Source organism: Nerophis ophidion, linkage group LG02, assembly GCF_033978795.1.
Source record: "Nerophis ophidion isolate RoL-2023_Sa linkage group LG02, RoL_Noph_v1.0, whole genome shotgun sequence".
Lineage (NCBI taxonomy): Eukaryota > Metazoa > Chordata > Actinopteri > Syngnathiformes > Syngnathidae > Nerophis > Nerophis ophidion.
Genome location: NC_084612.1, coordinates 26,250,192 through 26,270,615, shown reverse-complemented (window position 1 = coordinate 26,270,615; position 20,424 = coordinate 26,250,192). Strand labels below are relative to the sequence as shown.

Genomic DNA, 20,424 nt, shown 5'->3' with positions numbered 1-20,424 from the left:
TTATGAAATGAATGCTAACATGTTTGAATCCAACACGCAGAAAATACATTTTACGGTACACAAAATCAAATTCTACAAATACTTTTATCATTTGCGACCTCTTTGGGTAAGTGCAGACTTACCTTGTCTTGTCAGATGGAACTTGCCAAAGTCTTTACTGTGAATATGCCCTTGGTAGACAAATGTTTTCTGGTCCGATTCTGCAGTCACCTAAAGAGAGAACACCACGTATGGTGTGATTACGAGTAAGAGATGTGCAAAACATAAAATATACATAAAAAAGGCATTTTTTTTCAGCAGATGGAGGCAATGAGAGAGAAATTCTGGAGTATAACAGTTTGTTGTTATAGTCATTTTTAATCTTTTTAACCTCGAGGCCTATCTTTTCCACTACAGAGGGACCCAGGGCCCACTCAAATATTCGCACTGAAATATTAATAATTTTACTCTGAATCTTACTATTGCTTTAAATCCATCCATCCATCCATCATCTTCCGCTTATCCGAGGTCGGGTCGCGGGGGCAACAGCCTAAGCAGGGAAACCCAGACTTCCCTCTCCTCAGCCACTTCGTCTAGCTCTTCCCGGGGGATCCCGAGGCGTTCCCAGGCCAGCCGGGAGACCTAGTCTTCCCAACGTGTCCTGGGTCTTCCCCGTGGCCTCCTACCGCTTGGACGTGCCATAAACACCTCCCTAGGGAGGCGTTCGGGTGGCATCCTGACCAGATGCCCGAACCACCTCATCTGGCTCCTCTCGATGTGGAGGAGCAGTGGCTTTACTTTGAGTTCCTCCCGGATGGCAGAGCTTCTCACCCTATCTCTAAGGGAGAGCCCCGCCACACAGTGGAGGAAACTCATTTCGGCCGCTTGTACATGTGATCTTATCCTTTCGGTCATGACCCAAAGCTCATGACCATAGGTGAGGATGGGAACGTAGATCGACCGGTAAATTGAGAGCTTTGCCCTCCGGCTCAGTTCCTTCTTCACCACAACGGATCGGTACAACGTCCGCATTACTGAAGACGCCGCACCGATCCGCCTGTTGATCTCACGATCCACTCTTCCCTCACTCGTGAACAAGACTCCTAGGTATTTGATATCCTCCACTTGGGGCAGGGTCTCCTCCCCAACCCGGAGATGGCATTCCACCCTTTTCCGGGCGAGAACCATGGACTCGGACTTGGAGGTGATGATTCTCATTCCGGTCGCTTCACACTCGGCTGTGAACCGATCCAGCGAGAGCTGAAGATCCCGGCCAGATGAAGCCATCAGGACCACATCATCTGCAAAAAGCAGAGACCTAATCCTGCGGTTACCAAACCGGAACCCCTCAACGCCTTGACTGCGCCTAGAAATTCTGTCCATAAAAGTTATGAACAGAATCGGTGACAAAAGGCAGCCTTGGCGGAGTCCAACCCTCACTGGAAATGTGTTCGACTTACTGCCGGCAATGCGGACCAAGCTCTGGCACTGATCGTACAGGGAGCGGACCGCCACAATAAGACAGTCCGATACCCCATACTCTCTGAGCACTCCCCACAGGACTTCCCGAGGGAAACGGTCGAATGCCTTCTCCAAGTCCACAAAGCACATGTAGACTGGTTGGGCAAACTCCCATGCACCCTCAAGAACCCTGCGGAGAGTATAGAGCTGGTCCACAGTTCCACGACCAGGACGAAAACCACACTGTTCCTCCTGAATCCGAGGTTCGACTATCCAGCGTAGCCTCCTCTCCAGTACACCTGAATAAACCTTACCGGGAAGGCTGAGGAGTGTGATCCCACGATAGTTGGAACACACCCTCCGGTGCCCCTTCTTAAAGAGAGGGACCACCACCCCGGTCTGCCAATCCAGAGGTACCGCCCACGCGATGCTGCAAAGTCTTGTCAACCAAGACAGCCCCACAGCATCCAGAGCCTTAAGGAACTCCGGGCGGATCTTGTCCACCCCTGGGGCCTTGCCACCGAGGAGCGTTTTAACTACCTCAGCGACCTCAGCCCCAGAAATAGGAGAGTCCACCACAGACTCCCCAGGCACTGCTTCCTCATAGGAAGACGTGTTGGTGGGATTGAGGAGGTCTTCGAAGTATTCCTTCCACCTATCCACAACATCCGCAGTTGAGGTCAGCAGAACACCATCCGCACCATACACGGTGTTGATAGTGCACTGCTTCCCTTTCCTGAGGCGGCAGACGGTGGTCCAGAATCGCTTCGAAGCCGTCCGGAAGTCGTTTTCCATGGTTTCCCCAAACTCCTCCCATGTCCGAGTTTTTGCCTCCGCGACCGCTGAAGCTGCACACCGCTTGGCCTGTCGGTACCTGTCCACTGCCTCCGGAGTCCTATGAGCCAAAAGGACCCGATAGGACTCCTTCTTCAGCTTGACGGCATCCCTCACCGCTGGTGTCCACCAAGGGGTTTTAGGATTGCCGCCCCGACAAGCAACAACTACCTTGCGGCCACAGCTCCGATCTGCCGCCTCGACAATAGAGGTGCGGAACATGGTCCACTCGGACTCAATGTCCAGCACCTCTCTCGTGACATGTTCAAAGTTCTTCCGGAGGTGGGAATTGAAACTTTGTCTGACAGGAGACTCTGCCAGACGTTCCCAGCAGACCCTCACAATGCGATTGGGCCTGCCAGGTCTTTCCGGCATCCTCCCCTTGGATCAAATTCAAAAATTAGATCAAAGCTACTTACAATTTATAACTCTGTCAAATGATATGAAACCATGTGTTAATCACAAAGATTATTATTTATTTAACTAAATCCTTTACCTTAAGGCACGCTAATTAGAAAAATAAGTATGAACCAACTAAAGCCAAGGGACTCATAAATAACTGTTAAAAATAATATACATGCAATTATATAGCGCTAAATTAAATAAATTAAATTAGTAATAATATGCTCCAGCACCCCCCGAAGGACCCCAAAAGGGACAAGCGGTAGAAAATGGATGGATGTTGCGCTTTGTATACCTTAGCTCCAAACTACTTATGTTTGTTTAATATTGTATTGGTGGAAAAGTGTATTACAACTGAGTACCGCTGCGGCCCATATGGACCACAGCTGAAAAACATATTTTTGAGGGGCCCTCGAGAGAGCGCTCACGGCCCAAAAAAGGGCCTACGGTTAAGAAACACTGATTTACAGTATAATGTTTCGTAAAAATAATTACAGCAGAATGTACATCTATAACTTCCATTGAATTGTAAGGTAGTAGCCATATTATAAGAATGGTATTTGTTTCTGTCCAGCTGGTAGTATGTATAAGGTGCAGTGTGTGATAACTCAAAATGAAATATCATGAACTGGCAACTTTGATACAGTTTTATTCACTAAGCCAAGGGTGAGGAATAAAGCTGTCTTTTAGTTGTCCGGTGGGAAAAAAAGATTATTCTAATTTTTTTTAAAAGTCAATGTAAATGTGACACTGATGATATTAAACATATTCTGGATGAGTGCCATAAATAAGCTGCTGGGTATCACATTAAACCAATCAAAGGAAAGTGTGAATCTCTTTTGCTAACCTATTTCATCAAGTGTGAATTTTAAAACAATGTATACATATATATATATATATATATATATATATATATATATATATATATATATATATATATATATATAAAGAACAAAAAGTATATATATATATATATATATATATATATATATACACTTTTTGTTCTTTTGGAATTCTCTAGTCTATACTTTCATACAATTACATGCTTTCAAAAAGATGATGACAAAAGCTTTTTAGTAAACCACATAAATCCCCCTTTGAAAAGATAATTATACTTCATTGTATGCCATGGTAACTAGTTTGCATAATGTGACAGACGGAGGGACTATCTGGAATTTTAATGTTCTTCGTGATGACCTGATGCAGGCGACATTAGAGTTAAGTTTAGTTCTAATATGTGGAGAAGGAGTATAGGAGTCTTTCTTACATATCCATCCATTGCCCAGTTGTCATTTTTAAACTTGCTGTAGTAATGCTCTGTGGGCCCCTTGACCTGGTAGACCTTCAGAAGAAGTTGGTTCTCCTCAGACTTGTAGGTACCTTTGGAGGATAGACATAGAGACTTTATCAAAGACGAGAAAGGATGAGAAAGAAGATATGGGGGGTGCCGGCGGCCCACAAAGGCCACCTCTGTTCGACCATTGTGTTTCTTACTGTCGTTATCAAAGTGCTGGCATTCGTGGTATATCCAAGAATGCTCAGACATTTCTGTATGCTCACATGACTTTGTTTACATCAACAAATTACCTTATGCAATCACACGCATGCATGACAGCTTTGTTCTCTACAAAACTACAGAGGACAGCCATCAAGCAACATATTGCGACTGTTTGGCTGGACTTCAACAACGCCATGGGAGTTGAACTCAGTTCACCATGCCTGCAGAGTGACTCCAGGCCGGTGACTTGGAACTCGGGGTGTGGCGTGCCCCTCAGTGCCTCCTCGGCCGGTGCAGGCTCTGGGGACTGCGGTCTGGTGGCCTGCCATTCCCATACAGAGACCTCGCTGTGGGTTTAAGGTTTTTAATTTTCTAAAATTGTATTTTTTTTATTTATCTTTTTTAACGGAGGTGGATTGGGTGGTCAGTTGTCTTCACTTCCGGTTTGTGTAGCGTCGCTCGGGTTTCGCTTCCTGTTGGGCATGGTCTGTGCCCGTCTGGATGGCAAACTTGCTTTGTTATTGTTTGTTGTCGTGAAAATTGGCTTGTCTGGTGTCGGCCCGGGCCTGCCCTCGCGCTCTTCCGCCCCACCGGCCTGTGTATGGATTTGTTTGTTTAGGTGTGTGTGTGTGTGTGTGTGTGTGTGTGTGTGTGTGTGTGTGTATGTAATTATTACTAATATTTACATTTGTGTGCATGTATATGTGTATGTATGGATGTATGTATGTATGTAAAAATATATACTGTATATATATATTTATATGTATATATATATATATATATTTTTTTTTTGGGCCACTCTCAGGGCCTGCTTGTCCGGCGGTAGTTGGCGCCTCAAGCTACTTCAGCCGGGTTGCGTGTCTGGAGCCCTTGGCTCCCACCGTCCACCCCTTCCGGATGCCCGTCTTGGTAGGGGCCTGCTGGGTCTGTGCTGAAAATGTAATTCCGTTGCACTTTTTTAAGTGCAATGACCTTAAAGCGCTTATCTTCACTGAATCTCTGGAAACATGGACTCTAAGCCTCTCCTCAACTTTGATTACTATATACTATAACTTTATTTGACTCTATGGTGGGTTATTTTGAAGCTGCATCCAATATAAAAGTCCCTGAGACTGAGACACCAATGTCCATTTAATCCTACTTAAACAGAATTATTTTTGGTGAACATTTCCACCTAAAACCAGGGCATTTGAAAACCGAGATACCACTGTTTAAAAAAAATAAGAATATCTAGGTGACTATATCAACAAAAACAATAGTGCTTTGGTACTTTCTGTCACTTAAAAGCAACAGCACATTTGGGCCATGCAAACTGCCCTGGTGCATATTTTTTATTTGCATATAAAGCAGGGATACTGGGAGCAAATCAAACTAATGGCAGTTGTGAAATGAAGCACACTGATTTGAATGAGGGGTTCAATGGCTCCCGGGAAGGTTGTCAACCAGGAAGCGAAACACACGTTGACTGACAAAACAGAGCAAAGGAGAAATGTTGACATTTGAAATGCTTATATGCCACCCAAGCACCTGACATACTGTTTGGGTTCGGGAAGCCTTGCTCACACATATTATTCGATTGGACATTTTTTTCTGCATTTCAAGCGTGTGATTAATTTACTACACATAATGGCAGCAATGTGTTCTCACAAAAATGTAGTAGTAATTTATGCAAAAAAAAAAGCATCAAAATATTGCATCTAAACTGGACCAATCAACTTATCTATGAGTATGGCAGGCATTCGTTTACAAAATGATGCAGGTGATTCTCCAAGGACATTCCAAGTAATTGTGGGAGAATCACAGATCTCATTCTAATGGGAATTGTCATGTGTATTGTTTGAATTTGATCCAAATTCTTAGTGGGAGCCATTGATGAATAAATCATGCACCTTTCAACTGTACAAGGAATACTTTTTCTATGGTACTGGGCACTATTGTTATGAAGTTGACACTGTTCAAAAGCAGTGATCACAGGGGAAACAAATCGAAGAGATAATGTGTGCTTACTTGCAGAGGCACAAAACCTGTCAGAGATTTTATGGATTCCTCCAGTGGCCCTGAATATCATATAATTTAACGCATTATCAAGCAGGTCTCACGCAAAGCCATATTGTTTGTGTTTTGCCAACTGTGAACGCTCTTACATCTTGTAATCAAGTCCTCTATCTATTCTATCAAGCATCACATCGCACCCGCTTCATCGCAGTGTGGCTAATAAGTGTGAATCAACGTGCAATCTCTTGAATCCGGTATTAACGCCTTAAATTCCCTTTCATTTTCTTCATGCTGGATTTAATGTACATCCTCCATTTATACAAAGTGACGTCATTTATGTACGAGTTCAACTCTTACAAGGCGTTACACAACAATTTCGATTGGCTATTTGCCAATATAATATGTCCATTCAGTTTTGTCTGCATACATTTTCTGTAAACCTTTAACATTTTTGTTTCTTGGAAATGTTTTGGGTATTTATTTTCAAGTATACACTTACATATGACACAATAACAATACATACATTTGAAGATCTTAGTCACTTACACAAAAATTTTTAAATAGAGAAAGAGCTTCAATTCCCAGACCTCTGCCAGGCCCTACTTTCCAATAGTAACAAAACGTCCTGAATCCAGACGGTGATCTGGATCTCCACGAAAATGTAACTGATTACATTTTCATGAAGATCCAGATCACGTCCCTTTATTCTATTTCTGACATTTCCTAAAAGTTTAATTAAAATGTGTCCTTAACTTTTTGAGCTATCAAAGCATAATGCAAAAAACAGAGTGAAGCCTCTTGTCAGTCATCCACTCTATTTGTCCTTGTGGGTGGAAGCGGGGTCACAAGCATAAACACACAGAAGTTGAAGCTCTTATCGTAAAGTAAGATAACATTGTACCAAGGCTCTGGATCAGCGGAATATAACGACTTGTTCCTTTATTTAATGTCTGACATTTCCTAAAAGTTGAATCAGAATCTGCATGTCAACTTTTTGAGCTATCTATAGTGAAATGAAAGAAACGGGCGAAGTCTCTTGTCAGTCATCGACTATCTTTTGTTCCAGTGGATGGAAGCCGGTCCACAAGCGTACACACACAGAAGTTGAAGCTTGTAACATAAACGTAAGATAACGTGCAATATCCAAAATATATTTACTTGTTCCTTATTCCATTCTGGACATTCATAAAAATATAATGAAATCATCACTTTTACATTTTGAGTTGTGATGTTAACTAACTAACTAACTAACTAACTAACTAACTAACTAACTGTAACGATTACATAATCTCCTGGTAATAATTGTCAATATACAGTATGGCATGCTAAGGACTTTGCATTACCTGATAGTCTGATGGACAGTCCACTGGTTTCTAGTAAAGTGATGTTAACCCTTCCACTAGTCGCATTGAAGGCTGTCACTGTAAATGTCGTGGCCTGTCTCTTGCCCAGATACTCGTAGAAACCTCTCCATTCCGAGTTGTGGGAGAACACGTCCACTGGAACTGCATGAGAAGAAGAAACAAGATCTCTATTATCAATCAATCAATCAATGTTTATTTATATAGCCCTAAATCACTAGTGTTTCAAAGGGCTGCACAAACCACTACGACATCCTCGGTAGGCCCACATAAGGGCAAGGAAAACTCACACCCAGTTCTTTAGTTTTCTTCCTCTTCTACTGCATGCGACTGAACCCAATAATATATATTTGATGTTCACTATAAAGCAAGAAAGTCAGTACGATTTATTTATGCAATAATTAATTATCATTTTGTTGCATTATTATATTTTACAAACATTTTTTATACATACTTTGTATTGGATCTCATTAGATTATGAAGGTGGCCAACAAGAGAGAGCTGAATATTATTTCCTTGAGGCAAAATGAGCAGTCCACTGAAGGTGCAAGGTCGATGCAATAGCAAACCATTCCCTAATGTAACATATATATTTAATTCACAATAAACCAAGGGGTTGTGTTCCGCAGCATCTGTGGGACATTTCTAAATACCCTCTTGTCAAGTATAGCAAGAAGTACAGTATATTCACTTAAAGCGTGCTGCCTGGATCCCATCCATAAATTTGAAATTTCCTAATTCAAAAGTGCTTAGAGTTGCATTTAGGTATCTTCAGTAGACAACACCATTCTTTATTCTACGGTGCTGTCTCCTCTCCCTCAAGATGCATATATTGATCACAAAACCCTGACTTCAAAACACATTGCATACTGTTGCACCTTCAGGTTTTCGACTTGTTTTTAAATCACCGCCAGCCACTACATTCTGCACCTCTTCTTCTCTTTGTGAATGCTATTGAACACAGTAACTTAAGCAAATAGAAAACTAAAATACCAAAACAAAAAAAACATGCAAGTTACATTGTATTTTGTGTTAGTTGGTCATACCTCGAATTTTATTCTTCTGGATGTCTGAGTCTCCTCTGCCTTTGGGATTGACTTTAACTCCAACTAGAATGTAAACATAGTTAGTTTTAGTTGATTCAGTGGTAAAAGCCATTGCATTTGTGTCAAGAGAAGAGAAATGTTGTTTGTAAATGATTGTGTTTCCAATTTGTAGGGATATTTGTCATGAAGGGAGTTCTCCTTGACAGAAAGGAATGAGGAGTGTAATACAACACCTTTTTGTGTAAAACAACACAGTAGACATTATTTTGTTCAGGCAACAACAGACATAATGGGGTTTACCGGTAGATTAGTTGCTTTATTCTATTTTGTCATTTAACCTAATAGTACGACTGCTGTGTTAAATGGTCTTGGAAAGCCCCCTTATTGTAAGTGGTGGCTTTATCTTTTCTCTTTTATACAAAAGATAAGCTTGCATAATAGACATACACATAGCTCCACAGATGAGAGCAGGTGAAGACTAGAATACAGGACATTGCTCCGATCTATGTGCTTTAATGCATGCGCTTTAATGCTTTAATCAGTCGTTGTATTCTGCTTAAATCAAGCTGATAAAGATAAACAATCCCCTTCGCGGAACAATTTTATCTTTCAGAGAGATTCTTGTCGGAAAGCCAGAAGCTTTTTTTTTCTGCTTCTTTAAAAAAAATAGCAAACTTGCTGACCTACACTTATATGTGTTTGTTTTTAAAGGAACGTGATTTTTAAGAAGTGTATTTTTGTGATAACTCTGAATAATAACAATATAGGCACTTTACCCAGAAACCATTAAACTATCTGATCTTAGGTTAGCATGATTATAGAGATCATTTTGTAGCTGAAATGTTCAGGTTGGAATAACGATCACATTCATGATAATAGGTCAAGTACAGATATATTCAACTAAATTGCTTTCGGAGCCACATTTCAGGACAAGAGATCTGGACTTTTCTCTCACTATTAGTATCATTTTGTATATTGCAGAGAAACAGTGTCCTCTACAGTGGACATCTGGTTCGGAGTTACAGAGTGCGCTTTGCAGTTTTTAAGGACGTCCTGCCAAAAAGCAAGTCAAATATCATCTCTATGACAGCCCTCTTGAGTTTTTAGAATGAGCTGCAAATATATGAGCCTCTCACACAGCACATTTTATGCCACTTGCCAAGCGTTAAAATGTTATTTCTAGAAAATTCCCTAGCTTTAAAAGCTATTTATACAGTCTATTCACTGACTTCACGTCATAATCTTAATTTCAGTATGAACAATTTTATTTTGTCTATTCTAGTTTAAAAATATTTTAAAATTTAGAAAATAGTTATTTAAATGGTTTGGTTTTCCCCATGTAGAAAATATTGTTTGAAGATTCTTTAACATCCCGAAGATGCTCAATTTAAGAATTGCAAGTTGAAATTATTTTAAAATACCTACTAATTTCAAAATATACACATCTTCATGTTGGATGTCGTATCAAGTACAATTAACTAGCTGCATGGACAGATAAGGGAACTAAAAATAAACCTTGAGGAACACCACTAGTATAACTCTAGAAGTTGAACAGCTGACTGACTGCATCTGAAGTAAATAATATGCCACAACACCTTAGTTACATAAATCACATTACAAAAAATGTATAACTGCTTCAGTTGTGTAAATCACAAGTTTGGACCTCAGTGTTCTGTGTTTGCTAGCAGGGTTAAAGTGTCAATGCAAGGATCTGCTAATGTGTTTACAGTGGTCCAAGTTCCTCTACAGCAGTGGTTCTCAACCTTTTTTCAGTGATGTACTCTCTGTGAACATTTTTTCAATTAAAGTACCCCCTAATCAGAGAAAAGCATTTTTGGTTGAAAAAAAGAGATAAAGAAGCAAAATACAGCACTATGTCATCAATTTCTGATTTATTAAATTGTATAACAGTGCAAAATATTGCTCATTTGTAGTGGTCTTTCTTTAATTATTTGGAAAAAGAGATATAAGAATAACTAAAAATTTAAATTTTTAAAAAAATAAACAAGTGATTCATTCATAAATAAAGATTTCCACACATAGAAGTAATCAACTTATGGTGCCCTCTTTGGGGATTGTTATAATGATCCATCTGCATTCATGAACTTGAATCTAAACATTTCTTAACAAAAAAGAAATCTTTAACATCAATATTTATGGAACATGTCCACAAAAAAATCTAGCTGTTTACACTGAATGTTGCATTGTTGCATTTATTTTCGCAGTTTATGAACTTACATTCATATTTTGTTGGAAGTGTTATTCAATAAATATATTTATAAAGGATTTTTGAATTGTTGCTATTTTTAGAATATTTTTTAAACATCTCATGTAACCCTTGGCATACTTTCAAGTACCCCCAGGGGTACGCGTACCCCCATTTGAGAACCACTGCTCTATAGAACAGGAGCACTGAGCTCGGGGGCCGGAGTAATGTCATTCCCGGGCCAGATTTTGCCCCGAGCCGCCAGTTGACTAGAACTGCTCGAGTAGAAGACTAGATTTAAATACCTTTACACAGTGGTGGTTTGCCTGACCATTTCCCATCACTTTTACATGTTCTGTGTTCCGATCCACCCGCAAGATAGAACCCGTCTTGACACGTGTAGATTAGCGTATAGCCCAAAGTCGGCAGGTCCATTGAGCGGACATCCACGTTACTGGGGGTCTCGGGCTGACGGCACGAATGAGCTGAGTGATGGATGAGAAGGTCAGCAATCAAAATACAACAAATAAACGGACACAAGATTTGGGAGTTATACAAATCTCTCACCAATACATTCAGGCTGTGTTCCACTCCAAGTAAGATTTTCTAAACACGTTCTTGTGGTGGAACCTATAATGTGGTAGTTCTTGCGGCACTTAAAAGACAGTTTACTTCCAACCTAAATTGGACAAAGTCAAATTGGACACATCATTGTAATCAGCAACCACAACCTTCAAGAACATAACCTACAAACACAAAGCTGAATACATTTCTAAACAAAACAGAAGAGGATCAAAAAAAGAATACTATCAATGAGTTGTTTCATAGACTCTTATATCTGACCTGAAGTCCCTGAGCCTGGACTGGGATACCATATGCTGGCGTTCCTGGGTCACGACAGCTGTTAAATGCCGGATCTACACACATACACACACAAACACACACACACGTTTGATAGTATTTTCTAGCTGAGATTGGCTTAAAAGCTTAAACAGCAATGAGGCTGCTTTGCCCTCGTTACACCATATTTTTTCCATTTTGTAGGGTGATAAACGTGTTTAAAATAGACCTAATGCCTTAACATGAAAAGAAACTGACTGTTTCCAAGATAAAATCTTCAAAGGCATCCAATAGTGACATCAGAACATTATGGTGGTGCGATAACATCTTTAGCTTTCGCTACACAGAGGACTACTAGTGCTTTTAAAATGTGCCACAAAGTTGTTCACTAATAATTGGATGTTGTATAACATTCATAACTTATTGATGAAAGTAGTTACCAAACATTTTTAAAAATATATTCATTTACACACTTCAGGGATTAGAGAATGGAGAGTTTTTATTTCATATCAAACAGAAATGTATTTTAATAGCAGCAATTTGTGCCTTCTTGTCACTATATGCTTTTTACCTATACAAGCTGGTTGTTGGCCACTCCACATCCCATCAGCCTGACACTCTCTGGAGGCGGAGCCGACCAACAAGTAGGGGGTCTGGCAGTAGAATCTGACCTCTGACCTATGGAGGAAATTACCCCACAACATAAACCTGTGATTAGCAATCACAAAAGACATCATACACCCTCTCGTACATCACTTTAAGTGTCCTATTCTGCTTCTGAACTTAAGGGCCTCTACTGACAACAGCAGCAACATCTTCCAGTATCTACAACCTCTTTCTTTTACTCCTAATGAAAAACCCAACGAGTAATGAACATAAAAAAGGTTATAGTAAGATATCAATATTGTTTACCACTGACCGGTAAGTAAAGATGCTCCCTTCTCTGAATCCGCCTCCAGGAGAGCCTGGATCACCGCAAAGGACCGCTGGGAACACCAAATATATCAAGTTAGGCATAGATAAAGAATTATGTGCAGTGTTGCAAATGGGAAACTTACGCAGACACTGTGGGACATCTCCCGTCCATGTTCCATTCCCCTCACATGCCAACACAGCTGGCATTGACAAATGGTAACCATGGAAACAACTGTAGCTAATACTTGATCCCCATGAATGGTCTGTTCCTTGCACTTCCCCGTGTTGCACTTGAGGAGGTGGCCCACACAGGATCACTAAAATGACAAACCCATGCACCACATTATCACCAGGGATTACATCACCATTACTTAGGGGTAGCCAGAATGGAATTAAATACTTTTTTTTGTGTTCCATCAACTCACTTCTATTGAAAAAGAATGTACTGCCTATGAAATTAAATCCTGGAACCACGTCGAAGTAAAAAGTTAAACGAGTAAAAGTCATGTAAGTAAAAACATGGATATGAAAGGTCTTCAGGTACACATTGTGTTTTGATTATTATAATTATTACGGTGGTACCTCAATTTAAAAGATCCTTAACATAACTAATTGTCATGCTTTAGGTTGCAATCAAAAATTGGGAGTTACACGCATCCCAGCTTTTAGTTGGAGTAGCGAATACTAATGAACCCGTAATATCTGACAAGCGGTTTTACTTGCTATCTTTAGCTTAAAGCTAGCGATCGACATAGCTTTGTTTTCCCAAACATGTTAACTAAGCGGAAAAATGTGGATGGAATTCATTGAATCAATGAAACAAATCATCAAAACAAGCACTACTCTGTAGCACAATAAGTCTACCACCAGCCAAGTATTTTAAAATAATATCTGAACGACGGACATGTATCCATGAAAATATAGAAAAGCTGCTGATGGTGTGTCTGACGCAGAGACAGCTGGACGGAGATACCAAAGAAATCTGATCTACAAGATGAATGCTGATGTTCAGGCTAATAAAAATAATAACAGAAAAAACAATAAATGAAGAAATGTTTTGACTATCTTTACATCTCAGTAAAACAATTTTTGTTTATGTGGTATTAAGAGAAGAGAAAGTCAAACACAATTACAACAAGTAAAATAAATACATTTTTGGGATGTAATAATAGATAAGAAAAATAACTGGAAATCTCATGTAAAAAAATATGCAACATAAGGTGGCAAGAAATATTTCTATTTTGAATAAAGCAAAATATATCGCTCGTGTTACCATATCTCAGTTATTGTGCAGAAATATGCCGAAATAACTGACTGTGTTACAAAAAAAGGTCAAGTAGAATAATACATAATGATAGATGCAAAGAACACCCAAACCCTTTTTTTATCAAATCCAAAATATTGAAATTCAATCATTTGGTGCGCACAAAGCAAACTATCACCTGCTATTCAAGAATGTACAATAATTATTCTCAACATAAGAGGATAAATATAACCTTGGAGAAAAATCCAACTTAAAATATGCGTATGCACATACAACACTTAAAATCTTCATTATGTCAGTATTTGGAATTAAATTATAAAATGGAATAAGAGGTCAAACAATGTACAAATACGATCCAATTCAAGAAGACTTACGACAAACATCAGGAACTTATTGAAAATAGGATATTGTTCATCTCATTATGTGAATCATAACTGACTTAACTATTTCTGAAGATAACTGTTTTATTAGGAATGAATTGATTTAAATTACGTACAAATTAAGAACAGGAAGAGAACATATGAGTATTAAATGTCATACAGTAACGAATTAAAAATAAAATATAATGTGATGCATCATATTGAAACTGTAAACATGTTTTAAAGAAACTTTAACCAACCAACCAGCTTATAATATTATTTGATTACCTCATACAACTACTGTAGTTGTTTAAGTACATTATATTGTATTGTTTTACATTAAATATATTTTTTAAATCAAAAAGTATAATTTTATTTTTAAAAAGAAGGTTACATTTCACAACGGTGCTGTTTTAGGGAGGGCCAAACACATCACGTTTTGGTACACATCTTTGGGGTATGAGGATGCACTTGTCTGTAAAATTACACGTTTTACCATCAAACAAACTAGCCATGAGTCATATTACGTTTGTTTAACCATAAAAAAACTTCCAGGATACTTGTATGTTTGGTTGTAAATTTGAATTTATTTCAACAGGCAGCCTTGATTTGATATATAAGTATTTTAAATTAAGAGTGCCTTTACAGAACCAAATATGCTCATAGATTAACGTTTTACTAAAATATATATGTATATGTTATTTTCATCATGTTTTATCATTATTGTCACTATCATATTTTATTGTTGGCCCTGCAATGAGGTGGCGACTTGTCCAGGGTGTACCCCGCCTTCCGCCCGATTGTAGCTGAGATAGGCGCCAGCGCCCCCTGCGACTCCGAAAGGGAATAAGCGGTAGGAAATGGATGGATATTTTATTGTGTGAGGCAAGTGTGTTTTGTCACTATTGTATCATAACATTCCATATTTTGTTAGAAACACACTTTTATTCTAGAGATTCCTACACATTGTTCTGCAATGCAGAACATTATACAATTGACACTGTATAAAGTATGTTTTACCTTTCCAAGAGAAATTTAAAACGACTAATGATGTATTACCATGACTTTGACACACATGAAGTTCACAAGTTGTATTAGTAATTTGCCGCTTGGTGCGTTCCAACACGCTTATGCATTACAAGTCATAACACGTTCATAACACTGCAGCGTGTTCACACATGAATGTGCGTGTCCCTAACTCCCAAAGATAATAGCTGATAACCATCTGCAGGATCTCCAACATCTAATAAAGTCTCAGTAATTCTCATCTAACCAGGAGGCAGATGGTTTCACACTTGATTCATTCACACACTCACACAAGCACAGACATATACAACAGTAAGCTATGGTGAACATTTGAAAAAAGGACACAACCCATGTATAGGCTTGTGAAATATATATTTTTTCTGACAATTACACCACTCGGTAAAACTGATTGATTAGAAATTTCACAAAATACCGACTGTAACTTTAGGGTGTATTACTGGGATGTTACTGACGTCACGTCCGGCTGACGTTCCGCCCTTTTAATATGCGTGGTGGTCAAGCTAGCTCTGTTCTCAATGCGCACTGGGCGCCATTTAGCCTTTCTCGAAGAAAAAATACCCTATGCTTATGTTGTTTTTGGCTGTTCGAAACGTTCAAATCGTGGAAAGGATGAATAATTATTCAGAGTTTGTCAAAAGGTAATTAATAAGGGAGGAAGGGTGCAAGGTTTTACAAAACGATGACGGGAAAAGCGGCACACACTCCAGTCCAATGAAGCAGAGTCAGAATGTATGCATTTGCAGTGATCACTTTTTAAAGGTTAGTTTGATGTACTTTTAACATTTATTATTTCCCATTAAGGTATTATCTTGATATTATTTGTATTAAACAGATATTTGCTACGAGTATTTCGAAAACCACTAACCAGGCTTGTCTAAATAAATTAAAGCAAATGTGAGCAAAAGCTAAAAGAGTTTAGCTTTTACTAAAGGCTACAATCATAAACGAAGCTTTCGGCACACACACAGTAGGAAGAGAATTCATAAGGGCCCATTTGTGGATGTTTACCTGACACATGAAATGTGACACATTGGATTGAATTGAATCACTTTTAGCCGACAGGCGACTTGTTACAATAATTATGTATATATTATCACACTAACTTTAGTATGCTTAAAGCCCGCTGCTTTAGTTATTAGCTATTGTGCTCAAGTTAGACTTTTTCTAATCTACGCAAGGACAACATTTCTTGTCTGAGGGGTGGCCTCAGCCACAGATATCATCTTTGTTTTAGCCCGTTAACAGCCAAGGACTTAAAGGACCTCAACGAAGATAAGATGACAGCACACAGACGAAGCAGAGATTTCAAGGACCTCAACGAAGATAAGATGACAACAGGCAGATGAAGCAGAGACTTCAAGGACCTTAACGAAGATAAGATGACAACAAGCAAACGAAGCGGGGACAAGGCAAAATCACAAGGCCCATTCCGTCACGTACTGTGCGTCCTGGACCTGCTTTGCATAATATATATGTGACCACTCCTTTTAGATGCGGCCTAAGTGATGTTGACTATGGAACTCTGAATAAAAAGAGGGAAGCGGGAGCTGAACCTTAGAGCGTAGGGCGAGACTGTGACAAAGTGTTCAGCTCCATGCGTTCTCCTCATGAGCTAAATTGAACTCTTTCTCTGCATGGTTCCTTGCTTCTTGTCTGATTAATAGCTGTCATCGGCGTTTGAACCTGACACGGCTAAAATGTGTTTTGTGGCAATTCGAACTTTGACCACAGCGTCAGTGATGATACCAATTTCTTTGATGAAGCCACACACAAATAAATTGTAGACCTCAATGCTTTTCAAAGTTTACATCTGTTTTGTCATCTAGAATGGCGTCTGCAGTACAATAGTTCGATAAGTCTGGGAACGTGACCGACGTTTAATTTTTGATATCACTCAAAAAATATTTTTTTGATAAAGTATATGGATCTATTCCATTGCGTTGTTAGATTTTTTTTCTCGTATCTGCAATATTTAAGCCTCTTTTGTACTCAGATAGTTAGTGCGCTGATTGCTGTACACCAGCCATCTTGGCTTGGTCGACCACCACTGCTTTTCACTTCCAGGAAGAAGTCACGTGTCGGAATACCAGCTATAGCCGAAACATTTCACATGTTGGTACACATCTTTAGGGTATGAAGAAGCACTTCTCTGAAAATACACATTTTGCCATCAAGCAACTAGCAATGAGTTGCATTCCGTTTGTTTAACCATATAAAGCTTCCAGGATAATTGTATGTTTGGTTGTTAATAAATAATCTGAAGTTCTCAAAAGTGCACTTACATAGGTTTAGAAATATCAACTATTCTCCATTAACCGCCCTTTTAAGTGTTTATGTCTTCATGTATACAAATCGATAAAAATAGTTTAAGTATTTTTTTAGTATGAAACTTCTTCTGCTTGTCTTAATTAGTGTAATCAATGTATAATATGTAAATGGTTCCTCTTACATATTTGCAAGTACTCCCTGCATGTTTAGTATCACATTGTTACTGTTCAGGTCAATGTGACCCATGAGTCAAACTGGAGGTAAAAGGGTGTCCGAAATGTCAGACTATTTATTTCTTTGCAACTGTCAGACATACAAACATTTGTATTTTACCCCAATCTCACACACACACACACACACACACACACGCACACACACACACACACACACACACACACACACACACACACACACACACACACACACGTGCAGGTGTAAAGACTTTTGACGAGAACCATTTAAATTCTTGCGGGGAAACTCCACCCACATTCAGTAAACACTCAACAGGTTAGGGCATGGGTGTCAAACTCTGGCCCGCGGGCCAAATTTGGCCCACCGTGTAATTTAATTTTGCCCTTGAGGCAATATCCAAATTAACATTAGCGTTGGCCCGCCGGTATTATACAGCGCCGGTGCTGCTGTAACACCGCATTCACCGCTAATACTCATACTTGCCAGCCCTCAACCATTCTCCCGATTTCCACCCGGACAACATTATTGGGGGCGTTCTTTCAAGGCACTGCCTTTAGCGCCCCCTACAACCTGTCGTTAAGTCCGTTTTTCCGCCTTACAATAAGCGTGCCAGGCCAGTGCCAGCCCCCCCAAACCCCTCCATCTGAGCCCCGACATTAATGAACGAGCATCCAAGAAAAGATGGCAGGTATCTGGCTCGGGCACATCAGATTAGATAAGTCAGTCGCAAACTGAGCAGTAAAAAGGCCTGGATGGTTGATTTATTCATTATTTTATTTTTAAATGTATTAGGCTGTGGAAAAACTTCATGTTGATATTTATCTCAGAAGGCTGCAAATTTTATTTAACATGCCATTGTTTTTGGAAAGTCGATTTTGCACTACTAAGTTGTATAAGCGTTGCTTGTTCCATATTTAGTGTTGAAGCAAATCAGTGTAGCAAAGTGAGCAATAATTAATGTTTTATTCATGCACTTTCTCTTGCTACTTCAAGGCTTGAATGTTTGATTCATTCATTATTGTTATTTTATTTTCCAATTTATTATTAGCCTGTGGAAAAAGTTGATTTTGATATTTACCTCAGAAGGCTGCAAATAGAAAAGAGGCATTCAATTTTTATTGAAAATTTATTTGATATGCCATTGATATTTTTTTATTATTATTATTTGAAACTTGATTTTGCATGTCATTATAAAGTTATATAACCATTTCCTGTTCAATATTCAAAGCAAAACTTGTTTGAGTCCCTTTTAAAAGGTTCATTCGTTCAACCTTGGCCCGCGGCTTTGTTCAGTTTTAAATTTTGGCCCACTTTGTATGTGAGTTTGACACCCCTGGGTTAGGGGAAAACATATACAATGTTCTCTGCATGGAAATCCTACCAACATTAGGACTCTATCAGGAAGACCTTTACAAAATGAGCAGCAAGAGCAAAAGGATGTCAGTCCAGCTCAGGATACTCTTGAAGTCATCAATGATCATGACAGTGAAATAGAGGATTGTGTGTCTAAAGATGAAGACTATCTCAGGCGAAATTCTGATGCTAATTTTGAGCTGGATGAGGGAATTACTATTTCTATTCCTCCATGCAAGATATTCATGCCAAAAATGGTAATTAATACAGTGATCTTCATCCCCAAATACATGTCAGGCAAAACTGTCTACAAAAAACCTAATAAAGACAGCGCCATGGCCCCCTATGATGGCAGTGACTGATATCAAGTCAACTGTTGAGCTGGTCATACCAGATTAAACACATAGAATCATTCTATCCATCCATTTTTTACCGCTGGTCCCTTTAGAATTTAATAGTCTAAAAGGGAGACCTACTTTTCAGAGAAGTGGAAGGAGCTGGAATAAAACACAATGTGCGTTATTTGGGGCTCCTCATTCTGGCCGGGGTATATAAATCGAAGGGTGAGTCGACAGCCAGTCTGTGGGATGCAAAAACATTTCGAGCCACAATGTCTCCGGAGACTTTTCGCATTTTCTCCAGAGTAATTGAGACGTACAGTGTGGGACAAGCGGGTAGAGGAACTTCCACCAACATCACAGTGGATGAAAGGCTGGTGGCATTACGGGGTCGCTGCCCATTTAGGCAATACATGCCTTACACTAAATATTGATAGACTAGTTAGCAATGGAGTTAGTAACAAAATATAAACAATGCTTGTTAGGATTCTTTTGGTTTTGGACATCGCTTGAATAACAAAACATGCAGCGGGTCAAATTGACCTGGGAACACCATTGCTGTTCCTAACAAAAGAACATAACAAGAGGGTTAATGTCTAGAGTCTCATCTTGCTTGAGGACATCTGACATTCTTTAACTTATTTTTTCCTTTTAGTGTCTTTTGGGCAAATCTTTCTCGATACAATTCTCCCACCCGACATTTTATAGGCTTTTAATCCCTTTCTTCCTGTGTGTTTTTAGGTTTGCGGGCAGGTATTGATTTGTCTTTCTTTTGTTGTTAATGTAATTTGCTTGCTCTCTTTGCAGCCTAACCGATGGTAGTGTGCGTCACCTTCATTCTTTTTGCTGTTTCATTCAAGCTCTTGACTCTTGTTTCCTGGCCACACTTTGTATTTCTTTGATTGGGCCATCGCTTTCCTGTGTCTTATTAGGGTCTTTGCTCCGTTCACCAAGGACATTCTGGTTTTATTTTTACCTGCGCCAAGAACTTATCGTACTAACTGGAGTTTGTCCATCAGTTAGTTAGTTAGTTAGTTAGTTAATAGAACGGGTGGGACTCTATGGA

General features: G+C 39.3%; 1 protein-coding gene across 1 annotated transcript in view; it reads right to left on the bottom strand.

The window, feature by feature from the left end:
* Positions 1-20,424, bottom strand: part of LOC133538691 (CUB and sushi domain-containing protein 1-like) — a 1,135,806-nt gene that overhangs the window by 20,092 nt on the left and 1,095,290 nt on the right. Inside the window, exons 63-72 of the mRNA XM_061880405.1 lie at positions 12,681-12,854; positions 12,542-12,608; positions 12,194-12,300; positions 11,626-11,699; positions 11,350-11,461; positions 11,088-11,267; positions 8,577-8,639; positions 7,513-7,674; positions 3,944-4,056; positions 123-210 (exon numbers count right to left, since the gene is read on the bottom strand). Of these exons, the coding sequence (XP_061736389.1) occupies positions 123-210; positions 3,944-4,056; positions 7,513-7,674; positions 8,577-8,639; positions 11,088-11,267; positions 11,350-11,461; positions 11,626-11,699; positions 12,194-12,300; positions 12,542-12,608; positions 12,681-12,854 (1,140 nt within the window). The remainder of the gene's footprint in view (positions 1-122; positions 211-3,943; positions 4,057-7,512; positions 7,675-8,576; positions 8,640-11,087; positions 11,268-11,349; positions 11,462-11,625; positions 11,700-12,193; positions 12,301-12,541; positions 12,609-12,680; positions 12,855-20,424) is intronic.